Below are 25,438 nucleotides of genomic sequence, written 5' to 3'. Positions count from 1 at the left end.
CATCGCTCACCTATAGTCTCAATTGACTCTGCACATAATGCTACTACTGCTCCCAAGATTCCCATACTTGCTGTGTAGAGCTATAGAAAGAAAAAGAGATATTTATAATTTCATTTCTAATGAATGAAGTGTCTGTTGAAATATTTTCTATGAAAGTGGTAAAAATTTTGTGTAAACAACAAGAACAAAAAAAAAAAAAAAAAAAAAATTCTATTTCTACTCCAGAATTGGACTAGAAATAGAATTTTTTCTACTCCAATTCTGAAAAGTGTTCAGTGTTCAGTGGAGTGTTCAGTGGAGTTAAGGTCTGACTGAGCTCTGGGCAGGCCAATAAAGCTATTGCATGTCCTTATCTTTGAACAAAGTCATACAATGTGTGCAATACGACAGTTGCACTGTCATAGTGAAACACAAACGGGTCATCTCTATACTGTTTGCTACAATGTCAGTCATTATACCTTATGCAGAGGTGGACTGGCATAAGACATCGGCCTCCAGCCCACTGGGGAAACCCCGGTGGGCTGGAGGCCACTGTGATTTCGGCCATGAACAATATGGCTATAAACTAGTATGAGGCAGCTACAAGTTTTCCCCAGTAAGAATTTTCAACCAAATCCACCTCTGACCTTATGGCATTTGTTGTTCCAAGAAATAACAAATGACCAATGGCCCATGCTCTAAACTCAAGAAACAACTCCAAACAGGGAGAGTACCAATGCCAAATTTCACAGTTGGGTGATGCATTCTGAAATAATAAAAATGCCTGGATATCTGCCAGTCTCAAACACAAACATCAGGTAAAAAAAACTGTACCATGATTCATCGCTCTATAACAAGGCTTTCCAATATTCGGAGCAATTACTGTGGGTTGTGCACTGTATGCTGCTGCTATGATGTTGGCACACAGTTCTGTAAACTGTACTACTATGGTTCTATAAAATATGACACTGTGCAGTTCCCTATATGGGCCTTGAGGCTGTCACAGACATTCTCACAGTACAATAGGCTGGGCTTTTTACCGAGGGTCTAAAACACTAATCACTAATGGAGCTGATATTCAGGTGACAAGTAGTCAAGTAGACTGAATTTTGGAAAAGTCTGGTTGTTCTGAGATCCTCTGCTTTCGCCTTCACAATAGTGAGACTGTTAATAACTCTGGGTATAACTCCCATGTGCAAGCCTTGAAATAAGGCACTTACTACACTGGAGGTGACTGCCCAAGTGTGAACCAACATAACATAGAGGAATGCTGCTTCCCCCTGTATGTTACGAGACAATATGAGTTGTGGAATCCATGGTTAGTCTCTAGAGTATAGCTCTGGCAACCCCTCTACTACGGCTTATAATGCTGAGATCCCGGGATCCCAGTACTTTTTTTTCCGATATTCAAATACAAAAAATATCGGTGTTTCGGTACTAATTTAAAAAAAAATAATTATTTATAATTTAATCACACGAAGGTTATAAAATCACCTTTGTGTAATTATGACATTGTCTCTACTCGCAAATGTTCAATAAATCATCGAGAGGACACCATGCAACATTGCAACTTGTCCACAATTCTCGGACAACTTCATGTCTGACCATATCGTAACTCCCAAGTCCCATTCCTCCACTACTAACTTTAGTTCAACTCCACCAAGTCTATAAGTTATTTTGGGTTGCTGTAGCCCAGGTGAAGACCTTGCATTTTGCAAAATTAAATCATAGATGCCACTTTTGTGATCATCCCGGAAGTCTATCTAGGTCACTCTGGATGATTAACTACTCTCCTGATCTTTACATCATCTGCAAGTTTAGACCTCACGCCGTCCATCCCTTCACAGATGTCATTTAAGATAATCAAAAACCACACCAGGTGGAAAAGGCCCGGGTTCGAATCCCGTCGATGACACGAGGAACTTTAATGGGCTTTTTTCACTCCGTGGCTGAGTTAGTCAGTCTCAGGCGTAGATAGAAAGGTTTTTTCCCCAGAAACTGGGGTTTTTCATCCAGCAAAATAGAACACATGCAATTAACACGCATAAGACACAGCACAGCAGATGAATTTAATTATTCAGGTGGCCTAAATATAATTTTTTTTTTTTTTTTTTTTTTTTTATCAAAAACAACAGTGGTCCCAATACTGATCCTTGGGGAACCTCACTTCTTACATTAACCCAATCTGAGGAATAACCATTTATCACAACCCTCTGCCTGGTGCCCTCAAGCTATCAATCTAAGGAATTTATAAAGTAACTTATAAAGTAATTACTCATGTGGGACTGAGTCAAATGCTTTGCTGAAATCCAAATAAACAATGTCAAAATTATTCCCTAAATCCAGCTCACGAGTGACCTGTCAAAATGGCTAAGCATATTGTTAAACACGATTTTCCCTTTACAAAACCATGCTGTCTATCCTACAGAATTCCATTTCCATCTAAATGATCCTGAATTCCACCCTTGATCATTGCCTCCATGATTTTCCCTAATGCTGAACTTAGACTGGCAGATCGGTAATTTCCCGTTACACTCCTAGAACCACCTTTATGTTCCAATTTACACCAATCCAATGGAATCTCTCCTGAGTCCAGTGATGCTCTCATAACTAGCCTTAATGGTTCAATGCACTCACTTGATGCCTCCTTTAAGATTATAGGGTATATGCCATCAACCACAGGAGCCTTACTCGCCTGTAGGTGCAAAAGTTTTCTTATTAAATAATCATTTGAAATTTCAACATCATTACATTTTTTTTCAACTTCACTTCCATAACATCTCATTGACACAAAGGTTTTTTTTTATGTAAATACCGATGCAAAGTAACTGTTGAGTTCATCTGCAACTTCAGCTGGGGTATCTAATACTATCCCACGTCCATTACATAAGTGTCCAATCTGATTTGTCCTTCTGTTCTTTGCATTTATATATGTGAAGAATTCCTTAACTGCACTCTTTGCTCTCTTCTTTATTCTTTATCCCCCACTCTTTGCTCTGTCCCAGACTCAGTAAAGATACTATAGTGAAAATTATACTTCCCTTAATAAAATGTCTTTCTCCTTCAGAAAATGATGAACATAATTCAACCATGGAAGACCAACATGGAACAGAATATCAGTGTTCCGCAAGTTCTTTCCAAAATAAGAAATTGCCTGACTTCAATGACATTTTAAAAGATGAACTTGAGTCGGAAATTAACGAAATACTTTTAAATATTTTTGCTAAAAAAAGTTCAAAGCCTGGAAAATATGGACTGAGATCGTCTACGATTATCTCAGTACAATAGTACCAGAACAGAATCCAAAAGGGCATTTTCTGCCGCTAATCAAATATGTACCAAAAGTTAGATACATTTTAAATTATCATACTATTGATTGCTTATGTTTCTTAAGAGTTCACTTTATTCGGAGAGGTAGTGTGGATGCTTAAACATAACTAAACTTTGCAGTAAAAATATATATATTTTTTTTTTTTAGAATAAATGTATTTTAATGATTTTTTTTTTTCAGAATATTTATTGTTGCAATAAAAGTTTATTTAAAACATGAATTCAAGTAATTACAGTACTTGTTTTTTCCTTTTTACCGGTATCCCGGTTTCATAAATTAAAAATACCGATATACTGGTATTTAGATTTTGACCGGTATTGTAAGCCCTACCCTCTACCTCTTTCATCATGCAGTATGACTGATGTCTTTCGAGGTTACGATGGACATCATGGCAAGATCCAATCTCCCTTGCATTTCAAGGGCTCTAAAACAGTGATCAGAGTCTACTGGACTGAACCTACTGGTAACTAACTAACTCTCTAGGAGGCATCCAGATCAGCTAATGTATAATCTCGCTGCCTCTACTCTGCCAGATAATGAATGGGGGGGAGTCAGAGTAGTGTGTATGTGGGGGGAGGAATCATTGAGGAGGGGGGGCACATTGTTGAGGCAATATTATGCCAAGGTGCTGAGCATATTATTCTTGTGGTGTGTACACCATATCCAAAAATTTCATTATTACATACAATGTGTCCTTCCCACTTTTTATTACTGAGAACATAATGAATAGTCAAAGAAATAGAACAAACTTATCTGCTAAAAGTTCTAAATCTCCCAATCATTTCCTCCCTCACAAATATACATGGTTTCAGTTCCAATCTCGATGATGTTCATTTCCACTTACAATCTCCACTTAATATTTCTGATAGAATCCCAATTATTGTCTGATTCAACCACTGCTCATCTCATCATCATTCTACTCTTCCGTTTGGCACGGGTTGAATCCCTATTTAGATATCATTCTCCATTGTTGTTGATCTCTTGACTCTTGCATCATTTGTTGATAACTCTGAAAGCCCTGTGTTTTCCTTTAGGCATTGGAGCCATTCCTCTCTTTAGGGTCTTCCTGATCTCCAATTCTTCCTGTCAATACTACATTAGGCAGCCTGTATTGTTTCATCTGGTTCACATGTCCAAACCATTGAAATTGTTTTTTGTAGATTTGCTCTATTATTCTGCATTCAAAATTTAGATCTCTCCTTACTTGTTCATTAGTTCTTTTATGTTCTCTCCAATTTGTTTCATTAATTTTCCTTAGACATCTCATTTCAAATGACATTATTTTTTGCCTTTCTTTCTTATTTATTCTCCAATTCTCTGATCCATAAATTGCTGTGGGTATGATGACAGTTTCATATAGTTTAATTTTTAGACTATTTGAGATTTTATTGCTCTTCCATATGTTTTTGAGTTTGTTCATGTTTGTCCATCCGATGTTCAGTCTGTGATTAATTTGGTCAATATTACTTAGGTTTCTGGTTATTAGAGAGCCCAGGTACACAAATTTTTGTACTTGTTCTATTTGTTGATTTTGGATGTTTATGTTTTCTCCAATTTGCATTACTTTGGTTTTATTTATATTAAAATTAATTCCATAATTGTTGCTTGCTTTATCGATGTTTGTTAATATTTCTTTTAGTTGTTCTTTAGTTTCTGTTAAAATCACAATATCATCTGCATATTTTATGTGGTTTATAATTTTTCCATTTATTATTGTGCCTCCTTTTTTTTCCAATTGATTTCATTAGTTCTTCTAGGTAGATATTAAATAGATATGGAGATAAAGGGCATCCCTGCATGATTCCTTTCTCTATTTCAAATTTCTCTGTTTTAAGGTTGTTGAATTTTACTATCTCATATTTTTGTAGAAATTGTTTACAAACATGATTATTTCATGATCAAGTGGGATTTTTTGTAGTTGCTTCATTAAATTTTCTCTGTTTACAGAGTCAAATGCCTGCTTGAAATCGATGAAGCACATATAAAGAGGTTTCTTCTTATTCCAATATTTTTCTGCAATGATGTTTAGTGTGAATATTTGGTCTATTGTTGATGTGTCTTTTCTAAATCCTGATTGTTCTTCCCTCATTGTTTCTTCATATGTTTTAAGTATCCTATTTTGTAAGATCCTTATAAATATTTTATATATATTGTTTAAAAGGATAATGGGTCTATAATTCTGACAATTTTCTTTATCTCCTTTTTTGTGTATAGGTACTATTATTCCACTTTTCCAGTCTTTTGGTATATCACCTTTAAATAAAATTAGATTAAACAATTGTGCAAGGTGTTTTAACATTGCATCGCCTCCGAATTTCGATAGTTCTGCTTGGATACCATAATTTCTGGGTGCCTTGTCATTCTTCATTTGGCTAATTGCTTTCTGAACTACTTCTTTTGTTATCGAAGGTGCTTTAGCTCTTCTATTATCTAAGGCAAGAGCATTTTTTTCCTTCCTCTTTGAACAGGGTTTGGTAACATTCTTTCCATATTTTTTAAATTTCTTGCGTGTTTCTTGTTTTTATATTGTTTTTATTTTTCATCGTCAGTGTTTTCAGGATGTATGTTTTAGAGAGTTCCTTTATAACCTGGTAAGTTGTTTTAGAGTCGTGACATTTTATTTGCTTTGTCTTCCAACCATTTCCTTTTAGCAGCTTTACATAGGTTGTCTGTTTTGTTTTTTAGGCTTCATATTTGCTCATCTCAGTTGTCCTAATTATTCACTGTACGATTTCTTTCACACTCTGGAATATTCTACTCTGATATTCCAGAGTGGAATATCAAAGTGTCAGAGACTTAGTAATTTGGAATCTTCTCTTTCCGATCATCTCTGGCTTAAAAGCTCTCTACCCTATTCTGTCAAATTCCCAAACTCCACTAATCACTTAAACTCTTTAACTACTTTGAAACTTTACTTTCTCCAGTCCAACTTTCCCAATAATGAAGCAATTTTCCTTGGTAATGTTAATGTTCACAATTCCAGCTGGTCGAGATGCTGAGGATTTTAAAATTACTAATGACCTCATACAGACTGTTCATTTACCTACCAGAATACTAGACAATCCTAACCACGCAGCCAGCATGCTTGATCTTTTTCTCACTAGCAACCCTTCCAAGTACACAGATGACTTCTCCAATGGAGCCTTTGTCTTGTAGCCATTCTCAACCTCATTGAAACTTGAAGAGGAAGAATGATGATAGTCTGCTGATGAGGCTACTAGTGACGGTCGTGTTCCAAGCCGCTAAGTGGATTTTTCTTATTTATTGATTTGAAATTATTGTTTTTCTAAAACTTTTGATTTAAATTTAGTAGTATAACATTATTTTGTGATTTTTTGATTAATTTGGTGTATTTATTCTTTACTCGGCCTTGTAAAAGTATCGGTAAGGGTTTCCACGTGTTCGTAACTACCGCTACCGTTAGTAACTTTCCCGCCATTGTGACACCGTACTAGATATACAGTAGGTTATATACCGTACTAGATAGCGTTAGTTGACTTCGTTAGCAGTTAAATTGTACGTTTAAATAAATACATATAACGACTTAGATTACAAACGTAATATAATTAATAACATAACATAATTAATTAATAAATTAATAGAATCATGACTCAGACCAGAGCAGCAAAGCAAAAGGCTCAAGCTAATGGAAGTGCTGTGGCTCAGAGCAGAACTGAGGGGGGCAGTTGTCCTCTGACTCACAGCCTTATAAAATGCACTGTTTGCTTGATGTTTGCAGAGCAATCGGGTACGGGACATGATACTGCCAAGGGGGATGTCTTTGTGTGTGCGCGATGCAAGGAGTGTATCAATATCAGGCAACAACTCGGCGTTCTTATGGGCCTATATGAGAGCTTGAAGGACAGGGTGGATGCCCTCGAAGAAACTAAATTGAGGGGCCTATCAAGCTCTCAGCTGCCCACATCAACGCCAGAGCTTGCACTTGGGCATCGCATGACACAGAGACAACCCCCAAGGCAGAATGCGCTGGTCCCGAAGGAACTAGTAGTTGTTGGTGACTCTATTGTCAGGGAAACGGGGAACATGCTTTGTAAAAAAGATAGGTGGAACAGGACCAGGGTATGTCTGCCAGGGGGAAAGGTTGATGACGTTGTAGAGCGAATATCATCTTTTAAGGGCACAAAAGGTGATATAGTTGTACACGTTGGCACTAATAATATTAAGAGTAGGAGACCGGCAGAATTACTTAACAAGTACAGGTCACTGTTGAACAAAAGCCGAGAATTAGGGTTGAATTTGAAAGTGTCTGCAATTCTGCCCAGACACGATAGGAGGGAGTATATGATGAGAGCCTTGTCGATCAATTCGGCCCTGGAAAGATTGTGCAAGGCTCAAGGGGTAGAATTTTTTTCAGCCTGGACTGTACTTGTTAACAGGAGAGATTGCTTCTACAGGGATGGGATACACTTAAATAGAAAGGGTGCAAGAATATTTGCTGATGCTATCGAGGCAGTGTTAGGTGGGTCGGAAAACTGCTAGCTTGGGGGGAGACAAAGACCAATAGATTGACAGTAGCCACTGGCAGAGGTGAAAGAGATTCTTGCACTGCTTCTATTAGAATGAGCAGAAGCCTGAAAAACAAGATGCATGGTATTTCAGAGACAGCTGGGAGCCATTGCGGTACAAGTAAACACATGGGTTGTGTTAGGGTAGCTAAGAATAGAAACAGGTGCAGGTATACTTGCGTGTACACCACCAATGCTAGGAGTTTAGTAAATAAATTTGATGAATTTGAGGTATTGCTCAAAACATCGAAGGCAGATATTGTTGGGATATCAGAGACGTGGTGTCACACAGATATAAGGGATGCGGAACTGCAATTTGGGGAGTACAACGTCTACAGAAAGGATAGACAGGATAGGAAGGGGGGAGGTGTTATGCTATTAGTTAAGAAACACATAAAAACCAAGGAAGTGAAGACAGTCGACATCGCTGGACAGTGCAGTGTGGAGTCAGTTTGGTGTGACATAAACATTGGGAGATCAAAATTGAGAGTAGGAGTGTGCTATAGGCCTAATGACTCTGATGAGTATAATAAGGAACTGTACAGGGAAATAGAGTGGGCCAGTAAATCAGAGTGTCTTATAATGGGAGATTTTAATTTCCCAGATATTGACTGGATTTTGGGGGCTGGTTACTCACACACTAGCAGGGCTTTTGTGGATTTATTGGATGATTGTTTTCTACATCAGCATGTTCGGGAGGCAACTAGAGGGAGTAATACTCTTGATTTGATTATCAGCAGTGATTCTTCATGCATTAAGAATCTGCAAATAAATGAACCACTAGGTGGCAGTGATCACAGTGTGCTGAAGTGGGATTTACTCAAAGAGGTAACTACCATTAGGGGTAAAGGGAAGGGTTATTGCTTCCGTAAAGGCGACTACGATGGACTGAGACAGTATTTAAATTCTATACAGTGGGACCAACTGATGATGTTACCAACAGCAAATTCAAAATGGGAAGCATTCAAAGAACTTATCTTGGAAGCTACTAGGCTTTACATACCAACTAAGAAATATTGTTCAAGGTTTAGGCCAAAATGGATGTCAGATGAACTAATGAGGCATATGGCAGAGAAGAAAAATGCATGGGATACATACAAATTAACACATGACACAGAAGCCTATGATAGATACAAGTTGATATGCAACCAAGTTACAAAGGAGGTTAGGCAGGCGAAGGCAGATTACGAGAAATCCTTGGCAAGGGATGCAAAGAAAAACAGCAAAGAGTTCTTTACTTATGTAAACTCTAGAAGGAAGGGGATGAATCAGATTGGTCCACTTGATATTGATGGGTCAAGTGTTGATGATCCTGCTCAGGTAGCTAACAAACTAAATGAATATTTTGCATCGACATTCACACATGAGGAGTTATTCAGCGAGGGAAATGCCAGAGGTGTATTCAACTCTAGCAGCAAGCTACAGAATCTTGAAATAACTGGGAGTAAAGTGGAGGAGAAACTGTTGAAGATAAACACAAGAAAGGCACCCGGGGTGGATGGGATCTATGGTGGATGGGAGGTACCCATAGACTGGAGATGTGCAAATGTGACCCCAATTCACAAAGGAGGATCAAAGGCTGACACAAGTAATTATAGACCTGTGAGCTTAACTTCTGTTCCAGGAAAATTAATGGAGGCACTGGTTAAAGAAGCACTGCAGGATCATTTAGACAAGACTTCAGTTATAGCTCAGACACAGCATGGTTTTGTTAAGGGGAAGTCTTGCCTGACCAACTTGATTGGATACTATGATGCAGTCACAAAAGAACTGGATGCAGGGAATAACTTTGATATTATATACTTGGATCTTAGAAAGGCTTTTGATACTGTTGCACATGGAAGACTGCTACACAAATTGGAGCAGTGTGACATTGGAGGCAAATTGCTGCTATGGATAAAGGGGTGGTTGAGGGGAAGAAGACAGAGAGTGGTAATCAATGGACACTGCTCATCGTGGACTGATGTTATTAGTGGAGTCCCTCAGGGCTCAGTGTTGGGTCCATTATGGTTTTCTGTATTTATAAATGATATTGATGATGGTATATCGGGCTTAATGTCCAAGTTTGCAGACGATACAAAGGTTGGCAGGGTTGTCAAGGACACTACTGACACTATGCTGCTGCAACAGGATCTGGAAAGGTTGAGCAGATGGGCTGAGAGGTGGCAAATGAAGTTTAACATTGACAAATGTAAAGTACTACACATGGGAAACAGCAACCCCAGAGCAACGTATCAACTCTGTGGTACAACACTGACAGTGGTAGAGAATGAAAGGGACCTGGGGGTGGTTGTGCAGGCAGATATGAAGTTCTCTGAGCAGTGCAGACGGGCTGCAAGAGTAGCTCATGGAGTATTGTCAATGATATACAGGAATTTTTCCAGCAGGGATAAGGTGATTATTCCATTGTATAAGGCGATGGTCAGGCCACACCTAGAGTACTGTATACAGGTCTGGAGGCCTCATTTCAAGAAGGATGTAGTGCTGCTGGAACGAGTACAGAGAAGGGCAACAAGATTAGTGAATGGAACAAAGGGGTGCTCTTACGAAGAAAGGCTTAAGTTTTGCAAATTACAGTGTCTGGAGACTAGGCACCAGCGAGGTGATCTGATAGAGGTGTATAAAGCCTTGAATGGTTTAAGCATGCTCAATGCTGATGGGATTCTTCCTCTAGCTCAGAAAAATCACCTGAGAGGGCATAAATTCAAATTGAGGAAAGACAGATGTAGGATAGACGTGCGGAAATTTGCCTTTAGCCAGCGGGTGGTTGGTTGGTGGAACAGACTTCCATCCCTTGTGGTGGAGGTTGATAGCCTAAATAAGTTTAAGGCTCAGCTGGACAGGTATTTTGAACGAACAGAGGGGTGAAGTGGAAGTGGGTTTTTTTTTTTTTTTTTTTTTGGCTGATGCGGCATAAGCTTGCTTTCTTGCATCAAATGCCTCTACTAATGCTAATGCTAATGCTCATGATGTTTTGCATTACAAGAATTCAAAATGGGATAATATGCACAATTTCTAATCTTTACTTTGATTGGATTGTTTTAAATGTCTGATTTCAATTTTTGCTCAGATCATATCATCTTAATATTTCTGAAAGAATACCAATTATCGTCTGATGATAATTGGGATTCTGTCAGAAATATTACGTGGAATTTGGGAGATTGTAAGTGGAAATGGACATCATTGAGATTGGAACTGAGCCCACATATATTTGTGAATTATTCTTGTAGGAATGAAAACTTTTATTCCAAATTCCTTTATTCCTTTAAAACTTTAGTTTCCCAATATATGTCTAAGGCTATTCAAGGAAAGAATATTGCATCTTATATTTGCTTGCATCCAAATCTCCAGATTCAGCAATTCACAGCAATGAAAAGCAGTTATTAATCATTCCAAACTAGATTTTGAACATGATAAAAGTAGAAAACTTCCTTCCCATGCAAATGGTGGTCAAGCAGTCTGGTCTCTAGCCAATGCTATTACTCACAACTTTTGCCTACTTTACTACTACCACTGTTAAAACCTAATGGTTCTATTGTCACCTCAGCTAAATGTAAAGCTGACCTGCTAGTATCCTCCTTTTTTTTCTAATTCTTGTATTGATGATCTTGGTCAACTACAGCAAAGCCTCAATTAGTATGAATAACGAATCCTGTGAAACCGCCATATTAAACGAATTCTTACTATTTGAAGCCATTATAAAACAAAGTATGATAATTGGTTCCACACCAATAAAAATATGCAATAAAAATTTTTAAGCACAATTTTTTTATCTGTTTATTAACATATATACTGTATAGTATTACCAAAGGATAATAAAAATGCATTTCTGATTCAAGTTTACATATTATAAAATAAGCAAAGAAAATGTTATTACATTTTATTAAAATATTTTAGCAGGCTAGATTGAACTGTCTTCTCTTTCTTTAAGTCTTCATACATGCACTTGTGCAATATGGCCTTAGTTGCTAATGCTCCTAAAAACCAAATAACAAACAAACAAACATGCACTTGTAGTTATTGAAGACTTTATCCATATCTTGGTGGACTTGCATGCTTCAGTCAACATTGGGGTCAGCATCCATAACTTGTTTTAAAGCTTCCAGAGTTTGAAATATTTTTTTCGTATTCTTTGATGGTGAACTCCTCCATTTGCGCATTGTCTACTTCATCAGCATTGTTGGCTTGTTCAAGCACATGCTATTGATGTAAATTAAGAAGGTTCCCATCATTTCTTCCGAGTGTGATTCAAGCAAGTCACAGTCATTTGTAGTGTCCAGGTCATCTAAACCAAGCCATCTTCCAATGTCTGTTATTTCTTCAACAAGAGCTTGCAACTGAAAGGGAAAGCCATCAAAATTATTTGCATAATGAGGCAAAGTGTGTTTCCACACTGCACGCATATTGCTTGCAGTTATTTCTTCCCAAGAATGGGAAATGTCTTCAATTGCATCTTTGATGCTATATTTTTTCCAGAAGTCAATTAAAGAAATTGCATTGTCACCTGTTGTTCGAGCAATTCTCTATGCAAAACTCTTCTTAGGTTTTGAATTAACAAGCCTCCTCTTTTTTGTGCTTGCATTATTTGCACTACAAGTATTCTTCTGTTTGTCCATATTTGCTAAGGGCAGTTTATCAAAATTTAAAATACAATACTGTACACATATATAGAATAACAAGCTGCAGCATGTCTTCACACAACAATAGGCAGAGGCAGACTGACAACGCGACGCAGCGTGAGTCATTGATAACCCGCGTGTAATTTTAGTGCAATTTGGAATAAAAACTTGTACTAACCGAATTTCGACTCATTAAATAAGATCTGGTATCATTTTATAATTCATACTAAATCAAATTTTGTACTATTCAAATTCATACTAATCGAGGCTTTGCTGTACTTCCTACCATTCCCAGTACACTCTATTCGATGCCCCCTGTGGACTTTTATCAAAATGATGTCAGAAGAATTCTGAGCAGCCATGATGCTAAGAAAGTGCCAGGTCCCGATGGTATTTCTCCAATTGTTATCAAAAACCTGTGTTCCTGTTACTGCTTTTTTATTCAATTCTTATTCTTATTCTATTTCTATTTCTCATTCTGCTTATATTCAGCCAGTTCCTGAAAAGGGTGACAAATCCCTCCCATCCAGTAATGGTCCCATTGCACTTACCTCTATTCTTTCAAAAGTAATGGAAAAATCTGTTAATCAACAACTCCTAAACTATCTTTAAACCATCCATCTGATCAATGATTGCCAATATGGATTTTGCCAGTGTCAATCCACTGGTGACATACTGGCTTATGTTACCCATCTATAGATAAATTCAATGGAAAAGTTTGGTGAAGCTCAAGCAGTTGCTCTTGACATTTCAAAGGCTTTTGATCGCATCTGGCATAAAGATCTTCTAAATAAGCTTCCATCTTATGGATTGCAAACTGTTTTTTTTTTGTAATTGGATATCCAGTTTTCTCTCTGACTGCTCATTGTGGGTAGATGGCCCTGTGCCTTCTAACTTTAATGACCTTCTTCCACTGAATGGAAATCCTATCCATGATTTTGCTGATGATAGCAAATTGCATCCCGCCTTCCAGTTCGAAGAAACCACACTCTGCACAACTAGCTTCAATTTATCAAATATCCTTTACCGATTCCTTAAATGTAACTGCCAGCTGATTGTTCAGTGGAGCAAAAATAACTTAGTAAATTTCAATCTTTCTAAAACAGTCTTATATTTCACAAAAAGCATTCTTCTGCTTCTATGCTTATCTTGATGACACTCATACATTTGATTTCTATTCCTTTCAAAAGCGGGCAGTTAGGTTAATAAATACACCCATTTCTTTCAAAGTCTTTCCACTCCATGTATCATAGACCTTTTGTTTCTGTTGCATGCTCTTTCCATAGATACTCCCATGGGCACTGTTATTCTGAATTAGCTTCTATAATTCACCCACTCTCTTTCAAACAAGTCCAAACACATGCTGCAACCAGTCAACATTCACTTACCGTCCAATTTCAAACTCACAGAACCAACTTTTCTTCCTTATCAATTATTCCTTCAACTTCTGTTTTCTGGAATAACCTCTCCTCACATTTATTTACTGAAAATTACAATCTACAGAAATTCAAGTCTAATGTCAACACGTATCTTCTTTCATCTTTTCAACGCACATAGAGGTTCTAATACCTTTTGCGTTTTGATAAAAAACAACAACAACAACAAAAAAAAAGTTATAGATAGGGTTTCTGTTCACTGAAAGGTTATTAATATACAAGAGCAAAAGGGTGGAGAAAAGAACTGAACCATGAGGAACACCGGTACTGGCTGAAAAGCTAGTAGGACTATCTATCATTACCTTCAGTAATCAGTTAGAGAGAGAAAATTGGCTAACAAATTACAAAAAGGCTTCTGATAAAAACACCTTTATGCTTACCATGATCGAAAGCCTTAGAAATGTAAACAGAAACTCCAAATTTCATTTAACTTTTTAATCAAATGTGTCTAAAAATGGGTAACATAAGTCAAGATATTGCCAACTGATCAACAGTGATAAAATCCACAGGGATGCTGATTGCTTTTTCCATTACTTTGAACAGAGCTCAGACAAGTTCATTCAGACAATAATTGATAGGGTGGAATTTGTCACCCTTTTTAAGAACTGGCTAGATATGAGCAAACCACCATGCGGAAGGAAAAACACAAAACATAAGTGGAATAAGAGAAGAAAAAAAAGCAATACAAAACATGAATAAGTTTTGGAGTACAGGTTTTGCACACAAGTGCAAAACATGTACTCCAAAACCTGTACACATTAGAGCCTGGAGACTTCTTAGTCAAGATTATTCAGCCTTCTTCTAACATCCTCTAAGAAGACCAGGAGGGGCAATGAGTGGAACATACTAAGTATAAGGTTATTTATTAATATCTCCAATTCAAGTATTAGAAGAAAAGTAGGATACTAAATAAATATTTTTTAGCATCCTACCTATCAGCTTTATCTTTACCTGAGGATGCAACAGAACCATTCACTTATAACAGAGTTGGAAGTAAAAATGGACAGAAGTTGTGGCCAATAGGTGCTATTTGGGCAAGAAGCAAGTTTTCTACTCAGCCAGTTCGAAACAGAGATTGGACTGATAAATATTATTATTTTTATTTATTTTATTTTTTTCACAACTGTTGCAAACTACAGTGGTCAGAAAATGAAGCTGGAGATTTGAACACAAGTAGTAGTAGTGGCATGCGATGCAAGAAAGCATGTGTATTAGCTTATGCAGCATCAGCCAAAAAAAAAAACAAACAAAAAAAACACACCATTCCCTCCAAATGCCTGTCCAGCTCCTCCTTAAATTTATTCAACTTATCAACTTCCACAACGACAGATGGAAGTTTGTTCCAGCAATTAACCACACGCTGGCTAAAGGCAAATTTCTGCACATCTATTCTACATCTGTCTTTTCTTAATTTGAATTTATGCTCCCTTGGGTTCGTAATCTGAACAAGTTGAAGGATCCCATCAGAATTCAGCGTGCTCAACACATTCAAGGCCTTATACACCTCAATCAGATCACCGCACAGGTGCCTAGTCTCCAGCCACTGCAATTTGCAGAACTTAAGCCTCTCTTGGTAAGAGGATCCCTTCATTCCCCTCACCAATCTTGTTGCCCTTTTCTGTACACGCTCAAGTAAATCTACATCCTTCCTAAAATGAGGCCTCCAGACCTGTAAGCAGTACTCAAGGCATGGCCTAACCACTGCCTTATACAGAGAGACAATCACCTTTTCCCTGCTAGCAAAATTCCTATATATCATTGACAAAACCCCATGACCTGCCCTGGCAGCCTGTCTACATTGCTCAGAAAACTTCATATCTGCCTGCACAATTACTCCCAGGTCTTTTTCATTTTCTACCACCTTAAGTGTAGTACCACACAGTTGGTACATTTCTCTGGGATTACTTCTACCCATATGCAGTACTTTGCATTTGTCAAGGTTAAACTTCAGTTGCCACTTCTTAGCCCATCTGCCCAAATTATCTAGATCCTGTTGCAGTAGAACGCTGCCATTACTGTCATTAACAACCCTACCAACCTTTGTATCATCTGCAAACTTCGACATTAAGCCTGATATACCTTCAACAATATCATTGATAAATATACAAAACAGTGGACCCAACACCGAACCCTGTGGGACTTCACTAATAACATTAGTCCACGAAGAGCAGCACCCATTAATTACCACCCTCTGTCTTCTCCCACTTAACCATCCTTTTATCCATTGTAGCAACTTACCCTTAATACCATTCTGCTCCAATTTGTACAACAGTCTTTCATGGGCAACAGTGTCAAAAGCTTTCCTGAAATCCAAATATATGATATCAAAATTATTTTCTGCATCCAGTTCTTTTGTAACCACATCATAATATCCTATCAAATTTGTCAGACAAGACTTTCCCTTAACAAACCCATGCTGTGTCTGAATTATTGCTGCAGTCTTGTCTAGATGATCCTGCAATGCATCTTTAACCAGTGACTCCATTATTTTACCCAGAACAGAAGTTAAACTAACTGGTCTGTAATTACTCGTGTCACCCTTCGATCCCCCTTTGTGAATTGGGGATACATTTACACATCTCCAGTCCGTGGAAACCTCCCCTGAGTCCAAGGATGCTCTCATAATTATGGCTAAGGGTTTGCTTAGTTGCTTTGCCACCTCCTTTAATATAACTGGATAGATCCCATCCACCCCAGGTGCTTTTCTTATGTTTAACTTCAACAATTTCTCCTCCACTTTGCTCTCAGTTATTACGAAATCATTAAGTATCCTGCTACAATTTGATAACCTTCTGCCATTTTCAAACCTTAATAATTCCTCATGTGTGAATGTAGATGCAAAATACTCATTCAGTTTGTTTGCTATCTGAGCAGGATCATCAACACTCGAACCATCGATGTCAAGTGGACCAATCAGATTCATCTCCTTCCTTTTAGAGTTTATATAAGTAAAAAAATCCTTGCTGTTTTTCTTAGCATCTTTTGCCAAGGATTTCTCGTAATCTGCCTTCGCCTGCCTAACCTCCTTTGTGACCTGATTACAGACTAGCTTATATCTGCCATAGGCTTCTGAATCCTTGAAAATTTATATGAATCCCATGCATTTTTCTTTTCTGTTACGAGGGACCTGCCTGCTGTCGTCCAGCAATCCATCTAAGGCAGAGGTTCCCAAAGTGTGGACATTCCTCCACTGGGCGACACACTGTGTGTGTGTGTGTGTGTGTGTGTGTGTGTGTGTGTGTGTGTGTGTGTGTGTGTGTGTGTGTGTGTGTGTGTGTGTGTGCGCGTGCGTGCGTGCACATGCTGGGGGGAGGACACTTGCTTTCATTAAGCATTTTTTAATGAAATATGGATAAACCATCCCACTAATCCAGGTGTGAAGCTTTTTTTTTTTTTTTATTTATTTCTATTATTCGTATTTTATTTCTTTGAGATTAAATGTATTGAAATATATATCAATTTATAAAAGTATGTATATTCATAGCTAAATTTTTACAGCAAATTTGTTTATTTGCACTTGTTCTGGAAGTTGGGAGGTGGTGGGTGAAATTTATGAAAAATGTTAAGGAGGCTCAAGGTATAAAAAAGTTTGGGAACTTCTCATCTAAGGATTTTTTTCAACTGTGATTCAACGTGTTACAGCTTATACAGTAACATCTCGTGTGGGACTCAGTCAAATGCTTTGCTGAAATCCAAATGAACAATATCAGAATTACTTCCTAACTGCAACTCATGAGCAGAAACAGACTGGCCATAAGGCTTACAGGGTAGCCAGGTGGGCAGGAGCAGCAGTGCGTAGCACACGCTTCTTGATTAGATTGGGGTTTGAGCCCGTGCCCACCAAATACAGAGGATGCAGAAAGGTCAGAGAATGACCACCACATATCCCCAGAGCAATATGGCCTTAGTTGCTAATGCTCCTAAAAACCAGATAACAAACAAACAAACAAGCCAGAGGCCAATGTGATTTTGGCCACAAACAATATGGCAATAAACACTAGTATGAGGCCGCTACAAATTTTCCCCAGTAAGAATTTTTGACCCAGTCTGCTCCTGCTCATATGACTGTTAAAATAGCTAACCTCATTGGTTAAACATGATTTTTCTCTTTATTAAATCATGCTATGTTTCCTTCAGAATTCCATTTCTATCTAAATCCCCTTGTAATGCACTTTTGATCATTTTCACTATGATTTTACCTACCACTGAAGTCAGACTGGTCAATACCATATCACTCTTGGAACTGCCAATATATAAAGGAAGTTCCAAGAATGAAATGGACAACTTTGATCCAGGAGAATAATCTCTCCTGAGTCTAGTGGCACCCTTAAAATTAACCTTAATGGTTAAAGCACTCTTGTTCAAAATAACTATATATATAATTATTATATATATCTCATCCACTCTAGGAGCCTTACTTGACTTTAGGTTTGGATATTTTTCTAATAATCTTCTGAAACTTTAATATCAATAATATCATGCTTCACAGCATCACCCGCACAGTTTGTCCTAACGATGATGAAGGGATTACTTCTGTAAATATCAATGTAAAATACCTGCTCAATTCATATGCAACATTGGCATTAAGAGTTTCCTACACCCATAACACAAGGGTCTGATCCAAGTTGGTCTTCTCTTCTTTTTGTATTCACATATATCAAAAACTCCTTGTCCTGCTCTGCTCTCTTAGCCACATCTGCGGTACTATTACAAATCAATTTGACGCTGTTATAGAGCAGTACATTTTATCACTAATTTTTCCATGTCATCTGTTTCTACTCTATTAAACTGGACAGGTCATTATTCATCCATCTCTGAATACTTCTCTTTCTGTATTTTCTTGACATCTTCTCTTTCTGTATTTTCTTGACATACAGAATGACCATTATAGCTTTACAGCACCCATCCTCTTGCTCAGACCACACGAGAGGGGATTAATTCAAACTGAGGAAGGATGTCACAAGATTGCTATGCAGAAGTTTACCTTCAGAAAGCAGTGCCTCTGTAGCCAGGTGAGCAGGAGCAGCAGTGCGTAACACACGCTTCTTGATTAGACCGGGGTTTGAGCCCGTGACCACCAAATACGGATGATGCGGAAAGGTCCGGGAATGACCACCGCATATCCTTGGAGCAATATGGCCTTAGTTGCTAATGCTCCTAAAAACCAAATAACAACAACCGTCAGCAAGCAGGTACTTGATTGGTACATACTTTCATCTAGAGTTATCCAATATAAAGCACTGCGAACGCTCTCTGCTGACAGTTCCTGTACTATGGTCAGCCCTACAATGTTGGAGTTCATCAGTGAAGATCAGGTCTAGTATATATTCTTGCCTTGAGTACTTTCACTAATGTGCTGATACAAATAACAATCTAGTTCAGTGGTTCCTAAACTACTGAGATCTACAGACCCCTTAAAAAATCAAAAAAAGCTTGCAGACCCCTATATATATTGTGTTCTTATTGAAGATTATGATTATGATAATGATATCTGGTCAAGTTTACAGTATTAGGAATTTGTCAGTTGTGCAACGTTAATGCTATTGTACATAATTGAATTAATCGATCAATATTTAATCATGTACGTATAAAAATACCACCTTATTGAATTATCGGCCTATATATATATATAAACTTAAATAAAATGTAAAGTAAAAATAAAATGAATGCCAGCAGCATGGTAAACCAGTAGAGTGAAGATGAATTTAACAGATAAAACAGCAGAAAACACAAGAAAAAGCGAGCAAAGGAAGAAATATAAAGAAGAATGGGGTACTGCTGGAGAAACACTCCTAAATAATTTATAAAATGAAGTCCAAATTAAAGAAATTTATTGGTGCCCCTTTGATAGCACTCATTTCCGAATTGCGTGAAATATCACTAACATGGAAATGTATTCTACCAACAATACAGGATAAACAAACAAAAATAAAAATAATAGAACATAGTGGTGATACAGAATACACTACCACAAGAAACCAAGGGGGGGGGGAAGAAATATAAAGAGGAATGGGGTACTGTTGGAGAAATGCTCCTAAATAATTTAGAAAATAAGCCCAAATTAAAAAAAAACTTTGCATCAAAGGGGCTTTGATAGCACCCATTTCCGAATTGCGTGAAATATCACTAAAACGGAAACGTGTTCTACCAACAATACAAGCCAAATAAATGAAAATGAAAATAATAGAATATAACATGATATAGAATAGAATAGACTGACCATTATGTCCCATCTCATCGGAGGACCACAAGGCCATAATAGCCAGGGAGCACTGCATTTCAAATACTAAACAAATCCATGCCACGACAGAACGATACTTAGATTAAACTTCCGATACAATAGATTTGTAAAACGTAATATGCCACCATTATGCAAATCTATTCTATCAGCAGTTTTATCTAAGTATCGTTCTGTTTGGCATGGATTTGTTTAACGTTTGAAACGCAGTGACTCCCTGGCTATTACGGCCTCGTGATCCTCCGACGAGATGGGGCATAAATGGTCAGTCTATTCTATTCTATTATTTTTATTTATTTGTCTTGTGTTGGTAGAATACGTTTCCATATTAGTGATATTTCATGCAATTCAGAAATGGGTGCTATCAGAGAGAAGCCATTAAATTTCATTTAATTTGGACTTCATTTTATAAATTATTTAGGAGCGTTTCTCCAACAGTACCCAATTCTTTATATTTCTTCCCCCCTTTTTTTTCTTGTGTCAGTCTATTCTATATCATTTTGTATTCTATTATTTTTATTTATTTGTCAAGGTAGATAACGTTTCCATATTAGTGATATTTCACGAAATTCAAAAACAGGTGCTATCAAAGGGGCATCATTAATTTCTTTTAATTTGGACTTCATTTTCTGAATTATTTAGGAGCATTTCTCCAACAGTACCCCATTCTTCTTTATACTTCTTTCAAAATATTCATTCAGTTTGTCAGCAACCATGACAGGATCATCGACAGTGAAACCATCGATATCGAGCGGACCAATTTGATTCATTCCCTTCCTTCTAGTGTTTACATAAGTAAAGAAGTCTTTACTGTTTTTCTTGTAATCTGCCTTTTCTTGCCTAATCTCCTTTGTTACTTGATTACAGACTAGCTTGTATCTACCATAAGCCTCTGTATCACTTGATAATTTATATGCAACCCATGCATTTTTCTTCTCTTCTGCAAGTCTCATCAGTTCGTCTGACATCCATTTAGGCCTATACCTCGAAGAGTATTTCTTCATTGGTATGAATAGCCTAATAACTTCTACAATTACTTCCCTGAATACTTTCCATTTAGAATTTCCTGTTTGTAACATCATCAGCATGTTCCACTGTATAGAATTTAAAAATTGTCTGAGAACGCTGTTGTCACCTTTAAGACAGCAAAAACTCCTCCCATTACCCTTGATAATAGTTAATCTTTAATTAAATACCAAATCAATAATAAACTGTGATAACTGCAACCTAGTGGTTCTTTTATTTGCAGATTCTTAAAGCATAAATAATCACTGCTGATAATCAGATCAAGAGTATTACTAACTCTGGTTGCCTCTCTAACATGTTGCTGTAGTATGTCTGCCAGGGGTGAAAGCTGATGACGTAGGACAGATATCATCTTTTAAGGGTACAAAAGGTGATATTGTTGTACACGTTGACACCAATGACCTAAAGAGATCTGCAGATTTACTTAACAAGTAGAGGTCAATGCTGAAAAAAAGTTGCGAGTTACGGTTAAACTTGAAAGTATCTACAATTCTGCCCTGGAGAGATTGTGCAAGGCTCACGTGGTAGAATTTTTTTAGCGTGGTCTGTGCTGGTAAGAGGGGAGACTGCTTCTACAGGGATGGGATCACTTAAATAAAAAGGGTGCAAGAATATTTGCTGATGCTATCGAGGCAGTGTTAGGCGGATCAGAAAACTGCTAGCTTGGGGGGATTCACAGACTAAAAGATTAACAGTAGTCGCAGGCAGAGGCGAAAGTGATTCTTGCACTGCTTCTATTGTAATGAGCAGCAGCCTAGAGAGCAAGTTGCTATGGATTTCAAGGGCCACTGGGAGTCATCATGGAACAAGTAAATACATTGGCTGTATTAGGGTAACTAAGAGTAAGAACAGGTGCACATATAGTTGAATGTACACCAATGCTAGAAGTATAGTAAATGAATTTGATGAATTTGAAGTGCTGGTCAAGGCATCAAAGGCGGATATTGTTGGGATATCAGATACACGGTATCACACAGATATAAGCAGTACATAATTGGAATTTGGGGAGTACAATGTGTACAGAAAGGATAGACGGGGTAGGGGTGGGGTTGTGCTGTCAGTTAAGAAACACAAAATCGAAGGAAGTCCATCCAGTTGACATTGGCGGACAGTGAAATGTTGATTCAGTTTGGTGTGACATAAACAATGGGAAAGGAAAAATGAGAGCAGGAGTATGTTATAGGCCTAATGACACTGATGAGCACAATGAACAGCTGTGCAGAGAAACAGAATGGGTCAGCAAATCAGAATGTCTTCTAATCAGGCATTTTAACTTTCCAGATATTGACTGGAACTTGTAGGTTGGTCAATCACACGGTAGCAAGACTTTTTTAAATTTACTGGTGGATTGTTCAAGGGGCAACCAGAGGGAGTAATACTCTTGATCCGATTATTCATGCATAAAGAATTTGCAGATAAAGGAACCATTAGGTGACAGTGATCATAGTGTAATGATGTGGGATTTACTTAAAGATACCATCAAGGGTAAAGAGAAGGGTTTTTGTTTTTGTACAGGAGACTACAATGGTCTCAGAGAATTTTTAAATTCTATACAGTGGGATCAACTGATGATGTTCCCAACGGTAAATTCTAAATGGGAAGCCTTCAGGGACTTAATCTTGGAGTCTACTAGGCTTTTCATACAAACTAAGAAATACTGTTCATGGTTCAGGCTTAAATGGATGTCAGATGAATTAATGAAGCTAGTGGCAGAGAAAAAAAATGCATGGGATGCATATAAATTACTATGGCAGATATAAGATAGTCTGTAATTAAGTCACAAAGGAGATTAGGCAGGCAAAGGCAGATTAAGAGAAACCTTTGGCAAAGGGTGTAGAGAAAAATAGCAAAGGGTTCTTTACTTATCTAGAAGGAAGGGGATAAATCAAATTGGTCCACTTAACACAAATGGTTCAACTATTGATGATTCTGCTCAAGTAACTGATAAACTGAATGAGTATTTTGTATCTACATTCACACATGAGGAGTTATTCAAGCAGGGAAATGCCAGACATTTATCAAACTCTAAAAGGGAGCTAACTGATTTTGTAATAACTAAGAGCAAAGTAGAGGAGCCATTTTTGAAGTTAAACATAAAAAAAGCACCGGGGACAGATGGAATCAATCCAGTTATACTGAAGGAGGCAGCAGGGAAGTAAGCAAACTCTTAGCCATAATTATGGGTGCACCCTTAGAGTCAGGGGAGGTCCCCATGGACTGGAGATGTGCAAATATATCCCCAGTTCACAAAGTGGGTGTAAAGGGTGACACAAATAATTATAGACCTGTTAGTTTAACTTCTGTTCCAAGGAAAATAATGGAGTCACTGGTTAAAGAAGTGATACAGGATCACCTATACAAGACTGCAGTAATAGTTCAGACACGGCATGGGTTTGTTAAAGGGAAGTCTTGTCTGACCAATTTGATTGGATACTACGATGTGGTCACAAAGGAACCTTCTGAGAAATTATGAGGCCAAGCAAAGAGCTTCCCTTTCGGTCAAAATTTTCAGCCTTGGTTATTGTGAGTGGACAGAAGAATAGCTTCAGAAAAAAGGAACATTTTGATGATTCTAGATTGTTACACAGCACATTCTACTGAGGCACTTAAGTTAAAATACGGCTGACGTTTTTACTCCCAATATATATATTTTTTTAAATTTCTGCACCAGTTTTACATGGCCACTAGATCAAGGCATTATTTATAACCTCAAGAGAGCATATAAAGCCCACCTGATAAGGTACTTGATCCACAACGTAAGCAGGAACAAATTGCAGCCAAAGTGCAATCTTGAATGCTTATTGTTATTGCTTGAGACAGTACTGCATCAAGTGTAATAATCCACTGTTTCAGAGTGTGGGTTTGGAGAGAATATCATAGAAAAACATAGTACAGAAAACAAATGAGATATCAATATTGAAGCATGCAAAACTCTGAAAGGGCATATATGGATGTTCTTAGTGAATCTGAGAACATTGTTAAGATGAAATGCAATGCCAACACCAGAAGTACCCAGCTGAGTACCAAGCAAAATGAAGTTTTTGTTACCAGTGATGAAGTGAAAAAGCACTCACTCTGCCTTCTAAAAAATATTCCCAAATTGAAAACACAGAGAATGTGTTAGTCTACAGTAATGCTGAACAAATAAACTATTGCATTTGATAATACAGCATACCACAGCATACAGAGTACCTATTGCATTTTATAATTTCCATTATCAAATGCAATAGGTGCTCTGTATGCTGTGGATTCATTCTTTAAATTAAATTAAAAATATACTATGTTTTTATTTCAATTACATTGTTTCTTTAAATAAATAAAAATAAAATAAAATGTATTATTCTCATTATTGTTAACAAAGTTTATGTTATTGTTTTTATTTTCATTTTTACTTTTTTATTTTATTTCATTTAATTTTGTTATTATTTCTTATTATTAATTTTAGATATATGTACCCCCCCCCCCCCCAAAAAAAAAAAAAAAAAAGTTTTGACACTTTTGGTAGACCTCATTACTGAAAACCTTGTTATTACAAACCATGAAAGTTTAGCTCCCTTGAACTTTGTATTAACAAGATTCTATGTACAAGGAGTGGCAATAAAGTTCCCAAATTGATCCAATAAAAAGAACACAAAGTGGAGAAACTCAAAAAAAAGTTTTAATTTTATTCAAAGTAATCACCCTGATTGAATGCACTTAATACATCATTTTAAAAGTTTCTAAGATAGACAGCAAAGGCATCCAAAGAGATGATGTTCAGTTCAGCAAATGCATTTTTCTTATGTCCTCAACTTCCTGAAATCTCATTCCTTTGAGGGTGGCTTCACCTTGGGAAAGAGTAAAAAATCTGCTCATGATGAATCAAGAGAGTAGGGCGCATGGTTTATATGTACAATGCCACATTTTGTCACAAACATCATCAAAACAAATGCAGAATAGCCAGGCGCATTGTCATGCAACTAGAACTAGCTGCCTTTCTCTTGAAATTGTGGCCTCATCAACAAAATGCATTTCAATTGTTCTTAAAGCATCTGCACATAGAATGCAGCATTGACTTTCTCCTCTTCAAATTCCTTGTGAAGCACACCTGTAAGTCGAAAAACATGATCAGCATCATCTTGATCCTGGACTTCTGTAAACAAAATCTTCTGGGCCTTGGTGATGCTTTGCCTCTGAGTTACTGAAACAACTAACACTCATATCCAGTGACAACACAGTTCAAGGAAATTAGGATTGTCTCAACAAGCCTGAATGAAGTCTTCACATGATGGCACTCTCTGTTG

At 37.4% G+C, this 25,438-nt stretch overlaps 1 protein-coding gene across 1 annotated transcript in view; it reads right to left on the bottom strand.

The window, feature by feature from the left end:
• Zip99C (Zinc transporter Zip99C) overlaps positions 1-25,438 on the bottom strand; it is a 336,298-nt gene that overhangs the window by 159,006 nt on the left and 151,854 nt on the right. The window contains exon 10 of the mRNA XM_090373442.1: positions 11-80. Coding sequence (XP_090229568.1) covers positions 11-80 — 70 coding nt within the window. The remainder of the gene's footprint in view (positions 1-10; positions 81-25,438) is intronic.

This window comes from Mastigoproctus giganteus, chromosome 5 (genome assembly GCF_048544385.1).
Source record: "Mastigoproctus giganteus isolate SK-2022 chromosome 5, ASM4854438v1, whole genome shotgun sequence".
Classification (NCBI taxonomy): domain Eukaryota; kingdom Metazoa; phylum Arthropoda; class Arachnida; order Uropygi; family Thelyphonidae; genus Mastigoproctus; species Mastigoproctus giganteus.
Note: the sequence above shows the minus strand (reverse complement) of the source record. Positions and strands in the feature narration are given on the sequence as shown.